At 37.5% G+C, this 15,452-nt stretch overlaps 1 protein-coding gene across 6 annotated transcripts in view; it reads left to right on the plus strand.

Annotated features, from left to right (window-relative positions):
• Positions 1-1,042: 1,042 nt before the first annotated feature.
• ENDOV (endonuclease V) overlaps positions 1,043-15,452 on the plus strand; it is a 379,967-nt gene continuing 365,557 nt past the window's right edge. For 2 of the 6 annotated variants that reach the window (XM_053706526.1, XM_053706554.1), the window contains exon 1: positions 1,049-1,487. In XM_053706526.1, the coding sequence (XP_053562501.1) occupies positions 1,381-1,487 (107 nt within the window). In that variant the 5' untranslated portion in view covers positions 1,049-1,380. Of the gene's footprint in view, positions 1,488-15,452 lie in introns of all 6 variants that reach the window. The other 4 variants (XM_053706533.1, XM_053706549.1, XM_053706542.1 and 1 more) reach the window with 4 other exon arrangements.

Raw genomic sequence — 15,452 nt, forward strand, 5'->3', positions numbered from 1 at the left:
CCAATTTATGCAATTCGAGGGACATTTGGGCCCAATATTTTTAAAATTCCACAGTAAAAACTCTCCAAAATTTATGATATCGTAGAGGGGTCATTGTGTGAGATAGCTGTGGTGAAAATGTAGTGGCACAATGGGAGATTTTGCTTTTATCCCTAAGTGAAATTGATTGAAAGTGATGATTTTTTCAATTTTAGGGACGTTTGGGGCCCTATATTTTTAAAATTCCACACTAAAAAGTTTCCATACTTTGTGATATCTAAGTGGGGTCATTGTTTGAACTAGGTGTGGTGAAAATGTAGTGGCACAATGGAGAATTTTGTTTTTAACGCTTAGAGAAATGCTGGAATATGATTTTTTTTTTACATTTGAGTGACATTTATAACAAAAATGCTTGTGGTATTCATTAAAACATTTCTTATTAGCATATATGTATGGTACAGCCTTTAATAGTCTTAAGAAAGTACTAACAAATAAGTGTCTGGACTCTGATAGCTTGACTACTGTTTTAAACCTGTCTGATAGCTCCAAAACAGTGTCTGATAGCTTGACTCCAGTATTTAAAGCAGTCAAAAAAAAAATGAGTAAGAAACCAACTTCCATGAATAAGAAACAGAATTTCACGAATAAGAAACAGCTTGAATAAGAAACCAACTTCTTTGTCGTAATTCCCTTTCAGTTTATACCAGTGCAGGACTGAGATGAGTGCTGGAAAAAGTCACTTGCAATTGAGTCCCTTTGAGCAGCTCTCAACCAAATGTTGAAATCCCAGGGTGCTCCACTGCTCCTAAATCTTAGTTCAGGTGTGGGCAACACGCAGAGTACAGTAATCCAAAAGGAACAGCGGTGTAAACCCGTTAGCCTGGTCTCAGTGTAGGGGTAAGGTTCAGGACAGGTTGCACTGCAGTGTGTCAGCTATTATATATATACTGACTGGGGAGGAGGAGACACAGCACATCAGATTGCAAAGCTACAAGGAACGGAAGTAATTAGATCAGGGCAGATACACAGAGGAGGAGTGAGGCTGTACAGTATGTCAGGTGGTTACTAGTCACACAGTCTGAAGGAGGAGCAGACAGACACGGGCAGTTTGCATTAGTGAAACTGAAAGCAACTGTATTCTATGTCAGTGAATGTCTATAGCTGTTGTCACTGGTCTCCCATGGCATTTATGCACACTATTGGGTGACGTGACAACTTAAAAACAATCAGTTGTCATAAGACCTGGCCGTGTGCGTTGGCAGGAACAATGTTAACAAAGTAATTTATTTACTGTGGGTGTATGTGGTTACAGGAGTACACTTGTCAAAACTTTAGTGTCACCATACATCAGTGTGAGTCGCTATTGGCTAATGGCGTCATTGGAAAGCAGAAAACAATAATATGGAGTTCACTGACAGACCTGAAACACAAGTATCGGAAGCACCGGGTGAAGGTGAAGAAGAACAGAACTCTAAAGAGGAAGCAGAAACGCTAACCAGATGGGAGAGGTCGGTATTTACCACCATAAATATTATTTTTAATATGTCAGCCGTACACTCCTCCATTCTAGATAATACTATGGCACAAGTTCCAGGCTACTAATAAGATCATGTGATTAAAGGGACAGTCTACTCCAGAAATTGTATTGTTTAAATAGATAATCATTACCCATAATTACCCATTCCCCAGTTTTGTAAAACCAACACTGTTATAATATACTTTGTACCTCTGTGATTACCTTGTATCTAAGCCTCTGCAGACTACCCCCTTATCTGTTCTTTTGACAGACTTGCTTTTAGCCAATCAGTGCTGCCTCATAAATAACCCCACAAAAGTGAGCACAATGGTATCTATATGACACACATGAACTAGCATTGTCTAGCTGTGAAAAAAACTGTCAAAATGCGCCAAGATAAGTGGGTGGCCTTCAAGGGCTTAGAAATTAGCATATGAGCATACCTTGGTTTAGCTTTTAACAAAGAATAACAAGAGAACAAAGCAAATCGATGATAAAAGTAACTTGTTGTAAGTTGTTTAAAATTGCATGCCCTATCTGAATCATGAAAGTTTAATTTTGATTAGACTGTCCTTTAAAGGTGGCTCATACCTGGTGCTTCTGAACTAGGTAGTATTCAGTTGCTGCCGTATATATTATTGTATTGCTCCCTCTCTGGTGGGGTTAATCGGTGCAGCACACCTTCATCTTGATAGTGCATGCTGTGGTCACTTCACTGTGCATAGACTTTTCCATGGCAATCTGCCATGTTGATGCAATAAATGACACCACAATTCCAATCTGATTGGTTCTCACATGGTGGGACATGATTGTGTATTTAAAGGGACACTAAACCCACATTTTTTCTTTCATGATTCAGATAGAGCATGCAATTTTAAGCAACTTTCTAATTTACTCCTATTATCAATTTTTCTTTGTTCTCTTGCTATGTTTATTTAAAAAGCAGGAATGTGATGTATAGGAGCCGGACCATTTTTGGTTGAAACCTGGGTTATGCTTGCTTATTGGTGGGGAAATGTAAGCCTCCAATAAGCAAGCGTTATCCATAGGGTGACCATATTGCCGCTTTAAAAAGGGACACATATGAAAAATACATATGTCAGGGTTCTTTAAACAGCCCTGAAAAAAGCCCTGATATATGTATTTTTCATGTGTCCCTTTTTAAAGCGGCAATATGGTCACCCTAGCTATCCATGATGCTAAACCTAAAATGGGCTGGCTGCTAAGATTTAAATTCCTGCTTTTAAAATAAAGATAGCAAGAGAACGAAGAAAAATTGATAATAGGAGTAAATTAGAACGTTGCTTAAAATTTCATGCTCTATCTGAATAATGAAAGAAAAAAATTGGGTTCAGTGTCCATTTAAACTATATATAAACTGTCTCATAAGTCATAGTAAGTTTATCTGCCCTCACTCTAGTGTTTTACAGTGACTTCCCATACAGTTCATACTCTTACTCGTGATCTGTTCTCACAGCCCTTCTAAAATTTTCCTGGACCCAGAAGAATGCTGGAAAGCGTCTCTTCCGGTGACACCACTCAGCTGTCTGACTGCAAACCCCTTAGAGCGCATGCGCTTCAGAGTCACTGCATCAACCATATATACGTGGGTACTGTAATTCCCCCCATCTTCACTACCTATTTTTGCCTCCGCCTGGGGGCGTTCAATGGGTGCAAAGCCCCCCCAAGGTTCACTTGGGGTGGATGCCAGAGTATCGGCAACCACCCCCCCTGAACCCCCCAGACAGAGGCAAAAAAAATAGTAAAGATGGGGAATTACAGTGACCATCGTATATATATGTGCGCTTAGAGATTAGGTTCTGTGGTGTAACACATGCGCGGACTTATTCTCGGCCCCATAAGAATGCTGGACCCTTGCGATTGGAATGTGGTGACGCAGTAGAGCGCATGCGTACTGAATGCATTTGCGGTCACACAGCTGAGTGGCGTCACCGGAAGTGACGCGGTCCAACATTCTTATAAAGTCCAGGAAAATTTTAGAACACCGTCCTGTATAGTGGGATAGTACCCAGCCCTGTACTGAAAAGCATCCTGGGATATGTAGTTAATTCGATGTGCAATATTAGTATTTCTTTTCAACTAATATTTGGATCATTTGCAAGCGGCCAACTCACACAGTCCAGTCATTTGACACCCATTTTTTAAGTTGTGTCACAGTTAAAATTATACAGTAACAGCAGCTGTATAGTTGCTTGTAGCTTCCATATTGCAAGCTGCCCAATTCCCCTCCCTCAGTCAGTGTGTATGGTAATTTTACACACTGCAGCCCCTCTCCTGCAATGTGAAAATAGTGTACCCCAGGCATGTGAAAAAAATAGTTTACCTAAAATAAAAACTATTGCCAAGATCATAAAACTGTTGTTATCCTTATTTTAAAATAAGAAATAAGAGCTGCTGTATTTTTTTAGAGCTGTGAATATTTCTAAGGAGGTTTTTCTTAATCAGAAGCATCTTTAAAGGGATAGAAATGTCAAAAATTAAATGTGCATCTGTACATTTGAAAACTTTATTTCTGTGGCATACGCACATATACCGTGAAGGCCCGACTACCAGTATTCAAACACCACAACTTCTCAGAGGGTCAGTATGAGCATGTATGGCACAAATTACATTTTCAGAGGCAATACACACCACTAGCAACTCTCTGAGCATATGTCTGATGCTGCACAAAACAGTAATCACTTTTAATAGAAGCATTTTTGCTAATGGAAGTATACTGCACAAATGCTTCTGTTTCAAATTGAAATGCAGCTGTGGAAATTTCATTTTTGACCTTTTTATCCTTTTAAAAAATGTTAAACACAAGTTGACTCTAGTTACTAACAATGCCTTCAGTGTCCACACTAAGCTGAGTTTTGTCACTGGCCCATATGCTGTTCAGTGGCATCATAAGTTCCAGTAGTTATCATTAGTTGTCATCAGGGTGGATTTGATTTAAATCACAGTCAGTAAGACTTGACTTAAATCAATATAAATCATGTTTTTTTACATAAATACTTTAATTATTTATTTTGTCTCCTGTTTCTGTAATTCCATTCTGAAATCGTGAGCTTTTTAGTTCCTGTTAGAAATGGAAGTGCAGAACACATATTCCACACAGCCATTGGCTGCACACTCTAGTGACCTATTTATAACTGTCTCTAATTGGCCACAGCAGAGAAGGTAGCCTAAGTTACAACATGGCAGCTCTCATTGTTTTATAGACACTAAAACTTTACACTTGTTTTGTCAATATTTAAACACCTAATGAAACTTTACAAAATACATCTACATTTTATTCTCTTTTTTTTTCAATTCATCATTCTATCTAATATTTATTTAGTGTTTAATATCCCTTTAATGGGTGGTTAACTATCTCCAGTTTAATAGGTTCTTATTTGACCAACATAGATAAATAGATTTACAGAGGAGCAATGACATTACAGGGAAAGTAAAGTCAAAATTAAGCTTTAATGGTTAAGATAGAACGTGTAATTTAAAACACTGCTCTATTGTTGTTCCCTTATCTAATTTTCTTCCTTGTTGTAGAAAAGCATATCTAGGTAGGCTCAGGAGCAATGCACTACTACTTGTCGTTGGCTCACCTAGCTCCCAGTAGTTAATTGCTCCCCATTAACAAACTATACCAAGAGAATAAACAAATTTGATAAAAGAAGTTAATCTGAAAATTATATGCATTATCTGAAACATGAAAGCAAAATGTTGGGTTTATGTCCCTTTTAACATCTATTTTTAAACGTTATGGGGGGGGGGTTCTTTTGTTCCTTTTTGTTCTTTCTAATAAAGTTTACTTATAATGTTAAAGCTATTCTATATTGTTTCTTGAAGGGACACTAAACCCAATTTTTTATTTCTTGATTCAGAAATAGCATGCAATTTTAAGCAACTTTCTAATTTACTCCTATTATCAATTTTTCTTCGTTCACTTGCTATCTTTATTTAAAAAGCAGGAATGTAAAGCTCAGGTGCCGGCCCATTTTTGGTTCAGTACCTGGGTTACACTTGCTTATTGGTGGCTAAATGTAGTCACCAATAAGCAAGTGCTATCCAGGGTTCTGAATCTAAAATGGGCTGGCTCCTAGGCATTACATTCCTGCTTTTTAACTAAATATTGCAAGAGAACAAAAAAAAATTGATAATAGGAGTAAAATAGATAGTTGTTTAAAATTGCATGCTCTATCTGAATCATGAAATGAAAAATTGGGTTTAGTATCCCTTTAAATAAATGTAAAACATTGTAGAAAATGGCTAGAACTGGACAGCCACCCCACACAATAAAACTATGCAGGATAAGCATAACTTACCTTAAAAAAGTAGAAGCCTTATTAAAGTTAAATGCCAAATTTGGTGGAGTAATTAGTTTTTGGTCCAGCTCCCAAATATAAATCAGTATAGTAGTTATCGTTGCAGTGTCTTGCTATGCTATTGGTGCCATCTAGTGGCCAAAAAATTAAATAGACTTATTAGCAGATTAATATAGCTAAACTCTCAAATGCATGATAGGAGGGAAGCGAAGTCGGTACATTTTTATATAAATTAAATCTAAAATCTTAGTAGGCTTGTGATGAATTGGAATACGCCTTGGTCTTGAGTGTAACTAGTATTATTCTGCCTTCACCCTCGGCTCCGGCCACATGCCACAGCGTAGGGGCAAACTTGCGTAGTACTATATTATAAAATCATTACTAGGAGATAGATCTAGTTTCTTAATTGCATTCTGAACATTAGAATGTCAACAGAACTACATATAGATAATATCCAATTATCCTAAGTGCTATGAAATAAAGTACAATATTATGTGCTAAAGAAAGAAATATTAGATGATTTCTGCATTATATGGGATTGAAATAATATCCTTAACCATAGCACCTTACTATAAAACACAACTTTAACAGTAAAACACGTAGACAACCATATTATTAGATAATGTTGCACCTAAATATAGATTATACATGTATACACAGCAACTTGAGGCATAAGGATCCAATCCATATCACATTAACCCTCTCTGAAGGCTCGATCAAACCTGTACGTGTAAAAGCACGGCATGTAAGTGTTAAAAGTTCAAGCAGGATTACAATGGGGAAATCCAAATCCCCTTTTTTTAAAAAAAAAATAATTTTTATTGAGGGTTAAAGGAACATAGTCATTAGTCATACAGGCACTTTTAAAGAAGGGTTGTACAGCCATTACACTTCACAGCAGTAAATCATAACCCGGATTAAAAAAATTGCGGCTTATACAGGAGTGTAAAATTCAATAATAAAAACAATTATCTAAATAGTACCTTCATTATATATCAAAAGACAACAAACTCTAACCCACATTGTTTGTTTTGTGTATCTCCTTGAAACTGATGAGGCCACTTTTGGACCACCAACTAAGCTAGTAAAATGGATAGTAGGAGAATTACAATCATATAAGGTCACTTTTGGACCTTTATAAACCTTTTTAACTATTGATATAACAAATATGTATGAGTATAACTTTATATAGTATAAATATATCCCACAGCAAGATATACCAATTAAACAACAATTATATGAAGTTAGTGGGGTTTTAACACAGATAGTAAGAATATTAGAAAACAAACATTCACAAAGTATGTGTATCAAATTAGGCAATAAGGGAACTGGCTATACAGCAGCATGGGAGTCAGAGGAGATCTATCAGGGTGTAGCCTATATACTGTACATATGGGAATACAAAGGGTCCTAGAAGTCATCAATATGAATAATGAGGTGGTGAGCTTGATATCTCAGGGGAAATAGTTGGGGCTTCTAGTGGGAGGGAGTGCATTGGATTATATCTCCAAACAAAGAGACCCAGTGTTTCATACAAATATGCACAGGACTGTAAACTAAGTAATAGTATTAAGATCCAGTTAACAGGCTGCGTTGCACTATAAAGTAATATTTAAATGCTAATAAAACATGCATTCTGCTCAAAGTAAACATTATTCTCCAGACCAAGTGGCAAATGAGTAATCCATCTGCAGTAGAAGTGTGAGCGTACATTTAACATTCATGATGCCTAGTACAATTTACCGTTTTGACAGCTTACACTCATCTGTAGCTAAACATCTATGCGGGTGCAACAGGCATCCGATAACTTAACAGTGTGTTAATGAGCCTAGTCGTCTGCAGCAAAATCAAAAGCCATATAATATATAAACCAATGGAACAAAGCAGGTCTAGCCCTGGATAGACATATACCACAGATGTTAGGAGAGTCGAACAGAAAGGACCCTAGCTGATGTCTTTTTTAAGTCTGTGACTTCAGGGGCGCCAAGTCTGCAGGGCTTAAGTAGCATTTAGGGTCAAATTGATTATAATGCTCTGTAATCCTTTATTATGTCCCAGTCACATAGCCGTCAAATAAATAAAGGAGGCAGCTGTTTAGTTAATATGCAGCCCCGCTCTGGAAAGGCATCACACAAAAGGAATGAATGTTAATCACTGCAATGTTTTGGGCTTGTTATCTTAGTTCTGGGGTATAACTTAGCCCTCATCGCCTTTTTAACCCACTCCGTGTCGATCTTCCTGGTGACTACTCGCCTGAGTAAGGGATCCTGAATGTGGTGATCTCAACTTGCGTGAAGATCTTTGTTGAGGTCTCATCATTCCCTGCAGGCAGAGGCTGTCGCCAGTGTATGAAATAAAGAAGAAGGCGCCACCATAGTGCCTGGTCAGTGGAAAATACAGGCCCCCTAATAGCAAGTTAGGTTGGTACTTACAAGCTCCCAGACACTTGAGAAGTGTCACAAACGCCTTCTGGAACCGTAAGAGTCGTCCAACTGACTCACACACTCGCATAGATCGATCAACTTCTTAGATATAACTGGCTGTGTCTTTCTCCCCACAGGAACGCCGGTTGTAGATAGGCTCTCACCCTCCAACAAACCTCTTCTCCTGTGTTCAAGATCACTTTACCCAGTAGAGATACCGATGTAGTTATTCATGTGCTTAAAAACGCTTGGTATAATAAAAAGCCTTTCTCCAAGTGTATAGCACAAAAAAGTTTCTTGGAAACAAAGTCTAAAATCAAACTGACTTTATTACAGCAGCACAACGTTTCTCGGTCTTAGGTGACCGTTTCATCAGGTGCATACATAATTTAAAATTCCACGAACTTTTATCGCCGATTTTCGGCGTCTAGTGGTACCCATTGCGCATGTGTATAGGTGTGACCGGTGTCTAAGTTTCTGATTGGTTTCTCATCCGTGGGTGTGCGGTTATTGATTTAGCCTATCCGCGCTCTATCTTTGCGGCGTTTTGCCGCTGCCACCATATATGTGGATTGTTCTACAGTTTACGATTTAGTTATTCATATTTCAAATTTTGTATTTTAAAGAGCCAGTATGTACCACACATGTTAATGTGTATATAATATCTTACTAATTCAGTGAAACGCTAACGGCACATCCTATAAATGCTACTATGGGTACCCTGTACATAATACGTATATTGAATAATAATACATTTACTATTTCCTACAAGAAAAAAACTATAATATTAAAAAACACACATCATATATTAACATATATAATAAAATATATATAATGTAGTTAAACAACAGATGATTGAAATAAAAATAAAATTCAAATCTATCCATAGACCGTTTTTATCAAACAAAATTACTATCTGTTGTAGATACAAAATTAATCAAGCATGATGATTAAAAATATGTTTGTCACAATATAATAAAACAACTAATAAAATAAAATGAAATAAATGTTGTTGATTATTATTTCCCTATCAAAACTTCACTAAGCTAAGTGTGAAGTGATCTGTCTTATTCCTAGATTGCGGCGAGTGAAATCTACGCTTGGGAGTCTGACCCTATTGCAAGATCTATGTAATATATTCATTTCGGTATATTATATTGGGATATAACAGTATATATACAACATGTATAATACCTAATGTGTCAAAATCCATATGTCAAAGTGCACATAAGCGGAATAAGGAATATAAGGTGTTCAGGGAGATATTAACAAAACCTAGCTTGGTCAAATTTCAAATCTAATACCTGAAAATTGGGGTGTAATAATGCCTCAGATATAATTAGGCATAATAAAAGAATGTTAGAAACATATTTGTCATTTTGCAATTCAAATATGTACAATCGCTGATAATATATATACTGGTGTGATATATGGTGTATTCTATAGCCTATTTATTTTGTATGTGGTTTATTGGTAAGACCTCAAATATGTGATGGAGTCAATATTAAATACAACATACGTGTATATAAAAAGAAAAGGGGGAAAAAAATCCTAAAATTAAAATAGGACCCCGGACTCAAAACTCAGTTAAATGCAGCCTTATCGATATTTGCATTTAAGCCACCCGGAGACAAGGTCTTTAATTTCCATATCCAGAATGTCTCCCTTTGCCTCAAATGCAAAAATCTGTTTCTGCCCCACTTGGGGACAATGTGCTCAAGTGGAAAGATGCTAAAGGTATCATGATTATTAGGATGACATTCTGCAACATGTCTCGGAACACTATGGTTTTTGATGTTTTTAGTTATATTTCTCTTGTGTTCACCCCATCTTTTTTTGAGAGGTCTGGAGGTCCTCCCTATATATTGGACCCCACACATGCACTCAAGCATGTAAACCACAAATGAGGAATCACAAGTGAAATGGGTAGTGATCTGAAACTTTTCTTTGCTCACAAAGGACGAAAATTCGAGTTTTCCACCTTTTGTAAATTCACAAAGGCCACAATTCGGACGATTGCATTTGAAAAAAACGGGTTTTCCTAATATTTTATTTTTGGCTGGAAAATGTTTTCTATTGTCCATAGATGGACAATATTTCTTCATTACAATCTTGCTGGGTGCAAGTTTGTTCTTTAAAGTTGGGGCCCTTGTAAAAGTACAATTTGGAGTGATACCTATATTGTCTTTCAATAGGGAATCACTTGTCAAAATATGCCAATATTTACTTAAGATATTCCTGATTTTGTAAAGGTTATTATTATATTGGGTAATGAACCGTACCTCATTCAATGGTCTTTTGTTTTCCCTTATTGAATTGACTCCTATTTTGGATCCTTGTAAACCCATATTTGTATTTTTATAACTAACAAAGAAATCATCTTGAGGCTTTTGTCTTGCTTTTAAATAGCTATCCTCTACCAATGCATTGGGATAATTTTTCTCTGAGAATCTATTTCTGAGTATTGAAGCTTGGCTGTCAAAGGTGTCTAAGTCTGTGCAAACTCTACGTATCCTGCAAAACTGATTGTAAAGAATGTTATTTTTCCAGGGTAGATGATGATGATGATTACTCCTGTAATTCAGATAGCTATTCGCATCAACTGATTTAAAGAAGGTCTTGGTGGTAACTTTACCTTCTTTATCCCATTCTAATATTAGATCTAGAAATTCTATACTCAGAGTCCATTTTTGCTGTAAAGCAAATACCCATATCATTGGCATTAAGACTGTCCACAAAGCATTGCGCTTCCTATTTACTGCCCTCCCAGATGAATAGCAGGTCATCTATGAAACGGCCATAGAAGACCAGACTCGCCCCAAATTTCGATGGGTAGATATATTTATCTTCAAACATGCCCATGAAGAGATTAGCAAAACTTGGGGCGAATCTGGTCCCCATGGCCGTTCCTTTTACCTGCAGATCGAACCTTTCCTGATATACAAAATAGTTGTTCTTTAAAACAAAATTAATGCACTCCAATAAAAAGTCCCTCTGTTTTGCTGGTAAATATATATCTTTTTTAAGATAGTATTCGCTTGCTTCAACCCTCAAATGGTGAGCTATGTTGGAGTATAAAGCTGAGACATCACAAGTTAACCATACTAATTCTCTCTCAGCTTTGCGAATATTTGACATTTTATAAATGAGGTCTGGAGTATTTTTAAGGTAGGATGGTAACATTACTACTGATTTTTTCAAGAATTGATCCACATACTCAGACAGGTAGCATGTTAAATTGCCAATGCCTGAAATAATTGTCTCCCCGGGGGATCCACCAAACTTTTGTGGATCTTGGGGAGATGATAGTAGTATGCTAAATTGGGTGTATAAGGAATCAAATAATCTCTATCCCTCTTTGTAAGGATACCTTCTAACCAACCTTTGTCAACTAATTTGATTAAATTTGCAAGATATTTTTTAGTTGGATTAAATGTTAGTACTTTGTAATATTCAGTATCAAGTAATAACCTATCAGCCTCTTTTATATAGTCCGCCATATTTTGTAGGACTATTCCTCCCCCTTTATCTGCTTGCCTGATGGCCAGATTTTTGTTGAAAGCTAGTCTGGACAGAGCTTTAACTTCATATCTGTTCAAATTTGAATGTTTTATATTTTCTCTGGGTATTTTTTCAAATTCATCTAGAACAAGTTGCTGAAAGAGTTCTATATTAGACCCCTTATTAGACGGATTAAAGTTGGATCTAGAATTTAAACCAGAATGGATATAATTCTCAAACAATTCATCATACAGGTTCTCTGAATCATAATAAATGATGTCAGTATAAGGCCGTTCATCCATCTCATTTGTGAGAATAGGTTGTAGGTCTGAACCTTTGAGTTTTTTCTCACAAAAGTAGCGCTGAATAGACAATTTTCGTACAAACTTATTTAGGTCTACAAAAAGTTCAAACAAATCATGATTGTTTGAAGGGCAAAAAGAAAGACCTCTATTTAAAACACAAATTTCCTCATGAGTACATGGTCAGATAGATTAAATATATTTCCTTTCATTCGTTCAAGTTTCGCCTTTTTGGATGACTTAGCTCTCCCTCTGCTGCCACGTTTGCGTAAGATCTTTTTCTTGGTGTTCCCTGTTGTGGTGTCTGATGGTATACCCTCTCCTCTTTCCTTTCTAGTTGTTTCAGACGTATTGGGGCCTGTCTCAAATGTGGTGGATTGTAGGTTTGTTTCTGTTCGTATTGAAAACCCTGTGGTTTATTAAATGAATGGCCCTTATTATTGTATGATAAATGTCTATTCCTATTTTTATTAAAATTACTATGTCCGGAAGTAGTAGGGGAATTGTCATATTCTCTAATGTGTGATTGTGGTCTAAATTCCGGTGTATGTTTATAATATGAGTTTTTCTTGGACCCATGGCTATCAAATTCCCAATTGGGAACATTCCGATAGCCATATGGTCTTGGAGACTCATGATAGTGTATTCTGTCATTCTTTTTATTTGTTTTGGTATTTTGACTTTTGTTATTGTTATACACTATATGTTTCTTTTTGTCTTTTGGTTTCCTATAATAGTTGACTTTAACCCATGCATTTTCTTCTGTTTTGGTCGTGGGTGGATCCATACTAGAATTAGCTTCCTTATTCTTAGGACTATAATCATATATTGTACCTTCTAAGTAGTCCTTCTCATCTCTAGCTAGTTTTTTTATTTTAGTATGTATAATCTTTTTCTGGAATATATCTGCCTTTTCTTGTCGCCAGTGATAGGGGTTTCACCTCTCCTTAAGGGAAAGAAGCACTCAGCCTGTGGATTGTTGACTGGTAAGTGCTCGCTGGTAGCACAATCTATTCCTCTCTGGGGAATATTTGCATATTTGCAAGTCCTTTAGATCTAGCCATATCGGAGTTTGCCGCAATCTGTGGGGTCCAGGGCTGCCTATACTTTGTAGCCTCAGTCGCGAAGGGGACTTTAGGTCCGCGTTTTTTCTCAGCAGTCTGGGTCACTGATACCAAACTGTTGCAGGTCTGTCCTAACAGGTCGTAGGAGGTCCGAAGTGCACCCGCGATCTGGGGATCCTCACAGGGGGTCTGCTGGCTAGTTTCCATAATGCTGCGGTGAGAGGCCAAAGCTGGTGACTGCCAGGGCTCTAAAAAATCACTAGACATGGAAAGTTCCCCATTCAGAGTGTCCTTAATGCATTCTTTATATATGGCTTTCCGGATAGAGCTACAGGCTTCATGTAGCATGTCTGTAAAGGCTGCCTGGTGAGAGGCAAGGAGTGCGCTGAGTTCCCTTAAGACTACCTCCGCCGGCGCCATTACTAAGGTAAATACTGGTTACCGGTTCCTTTGTGAAATTGTTGTGGTGGTACAGAAATAAGGGCAGCAGTAATATGCTGCTATTTACCCAGAGTCATCAAGATCCAGGGGGGGGGGGTAATATGTGCGGCAGCCTCGACGGCACAGAGTAACTGAGTCACAAATTAGGCCTGCTTGCCATGCGGTCAGCTTCCATGCAATCTAGCTGAGGAACATAGGATGAGCCGTCTATATAATATTATCTCGCTAACTCCTCTAGGAAAACTTCAGGGCACTTTCACAAAGGTGCCAGGTGCAAAAGTTATTTTTTAAAAGAGAGAATAATAGTTATATCCAAGTAAGAGTCGGGAGCTCTTCATATACACGACCTTCCGCAACAGCTGTAGGCTCCGCCCCCCTCCAAATCCCCTTTTACAAGGCAGGGTCCATGTTGGCATACCATTAGTTTTGAAGTCCATTAACAATCTCATACAAAATTGCGGTGATAGATATTGTAATGTCCTGTAGGGTTTGAGCCGACAGAGTGGTTATCGGCCATCAGAGGCATGGAGCGTCATCAAGGTTGAATAGAGCTGCAAGTGACCCAACTCCCGCCCTCGATGTTAGCTGAAGTGATGGCAGAATGCCATAGCTCTCGGCATATCTAAAGTCGGGATCCGGTGTAATTTATTAATAGAAGGCATTGAAGTATCTTGTGCTGTCTGTAATCTTTACCTGAAACGTTTTCTTCATTCATTCATCGATGTCTGATGGAGTGGCTTTTCACTATCGGAGAGAAGCTGTGTATCCATAATATGGGCTGGCTTTCTAAGTCCCATAGTACTGTCCCCAATACTTTGTAGTATGTGATCTGGTAGCATCTTGTCCATAAGGGACTGAAAAAGTTCTTCCACTCTAATAAAGATGGCGTCCAGGTGTTGTAATGGCGCTTTGGCAAGCATGGGTTCTGGCTATCAATGTAAGACTCCTCATGATAAGATTCCGGAGATGTGTTACGGTCTATTATGTTAACCTCTAGCCTTATATGTCCAATTTGTGGCTCTAGTATTATGAAAACATCAAAAGAAAAAAGTAGCAGAGTCACTCATTGTAAGGCATTACGATTTTTGAGAAATCTGATATAGATGCTGTTATGGATGTTTGATAGTCATGAGATGTGTGCCCTTTCCAAAACGCTGCTAGGACATGCCCCCCCCCCATTTCTCAACTTTGTATGTTTATTTTATAGCATTTTGCAATGAAGAGGGGGCATGATATTTGTACAGATACAATACACAAGTTCAAAACCAAGAATATGTGAGATCCTCGAGATAAAAAAATTGCCCAAAATAATCTTTCAGAAACCTTTGGAAGAGCATGGCATTGTGAATGGATTAATGGAATTATTAAAAAAAAAAAAAAAAAAAGTTAAATATTACAGTCATGAATATACAGCCTCATGCTACATAATTAAAGACTAATCCTTATTTCAGGATGAATAACTTTTGGATTATAATGTATCTTAATTAGAAACTATTATTTAAATCTGATTATTTTTTTTTTAACTTAAAAAAAAAATTGTTTTTTTTCCACCCTGGTTCTTATCTACCTCTGTATACCACCACATGCTGTAGCTGTAAGTTCTCCAGCCCAAAACATATAGCATCTGCCTCTGTATACCAGCACATGCTGTAGCTGTAAGTGCTCCAGCCCAAAACATATATCATCAGCCTCTGTATACCAGAACATCCTGTAGCTGTAAGTGCTCCAGCCTAAAACATATAGCATCTGCCTCTGTATACCAGCACATGCTGTAGCTGTAAGTGCACCAGCCCAAAACATATATCATCTGCCTCTGTATACCAGCACATGCTGTAGCTGTAAGTGCACAAGTCCCAAAAACTTATCACCTGCCTCTGTTTTCCAGTCCAATCTGTAGCTGT

The sequence above is a fragment of the Bombina bombina genome, chromosome 1 (genome assembly GCF_027579735.1).
Source record: "Bombina bombina isolate aBomBom1 chromosome 1, aBomBom1.pri, whole genome shotgun sequence".
In the NCBI taxonomy this organism is placed as follows: Eukaryota; Metazoa; Chordata; class Amphibia; order Anura; family Bombinatoridae; genus Bombina; species Bombina bombina.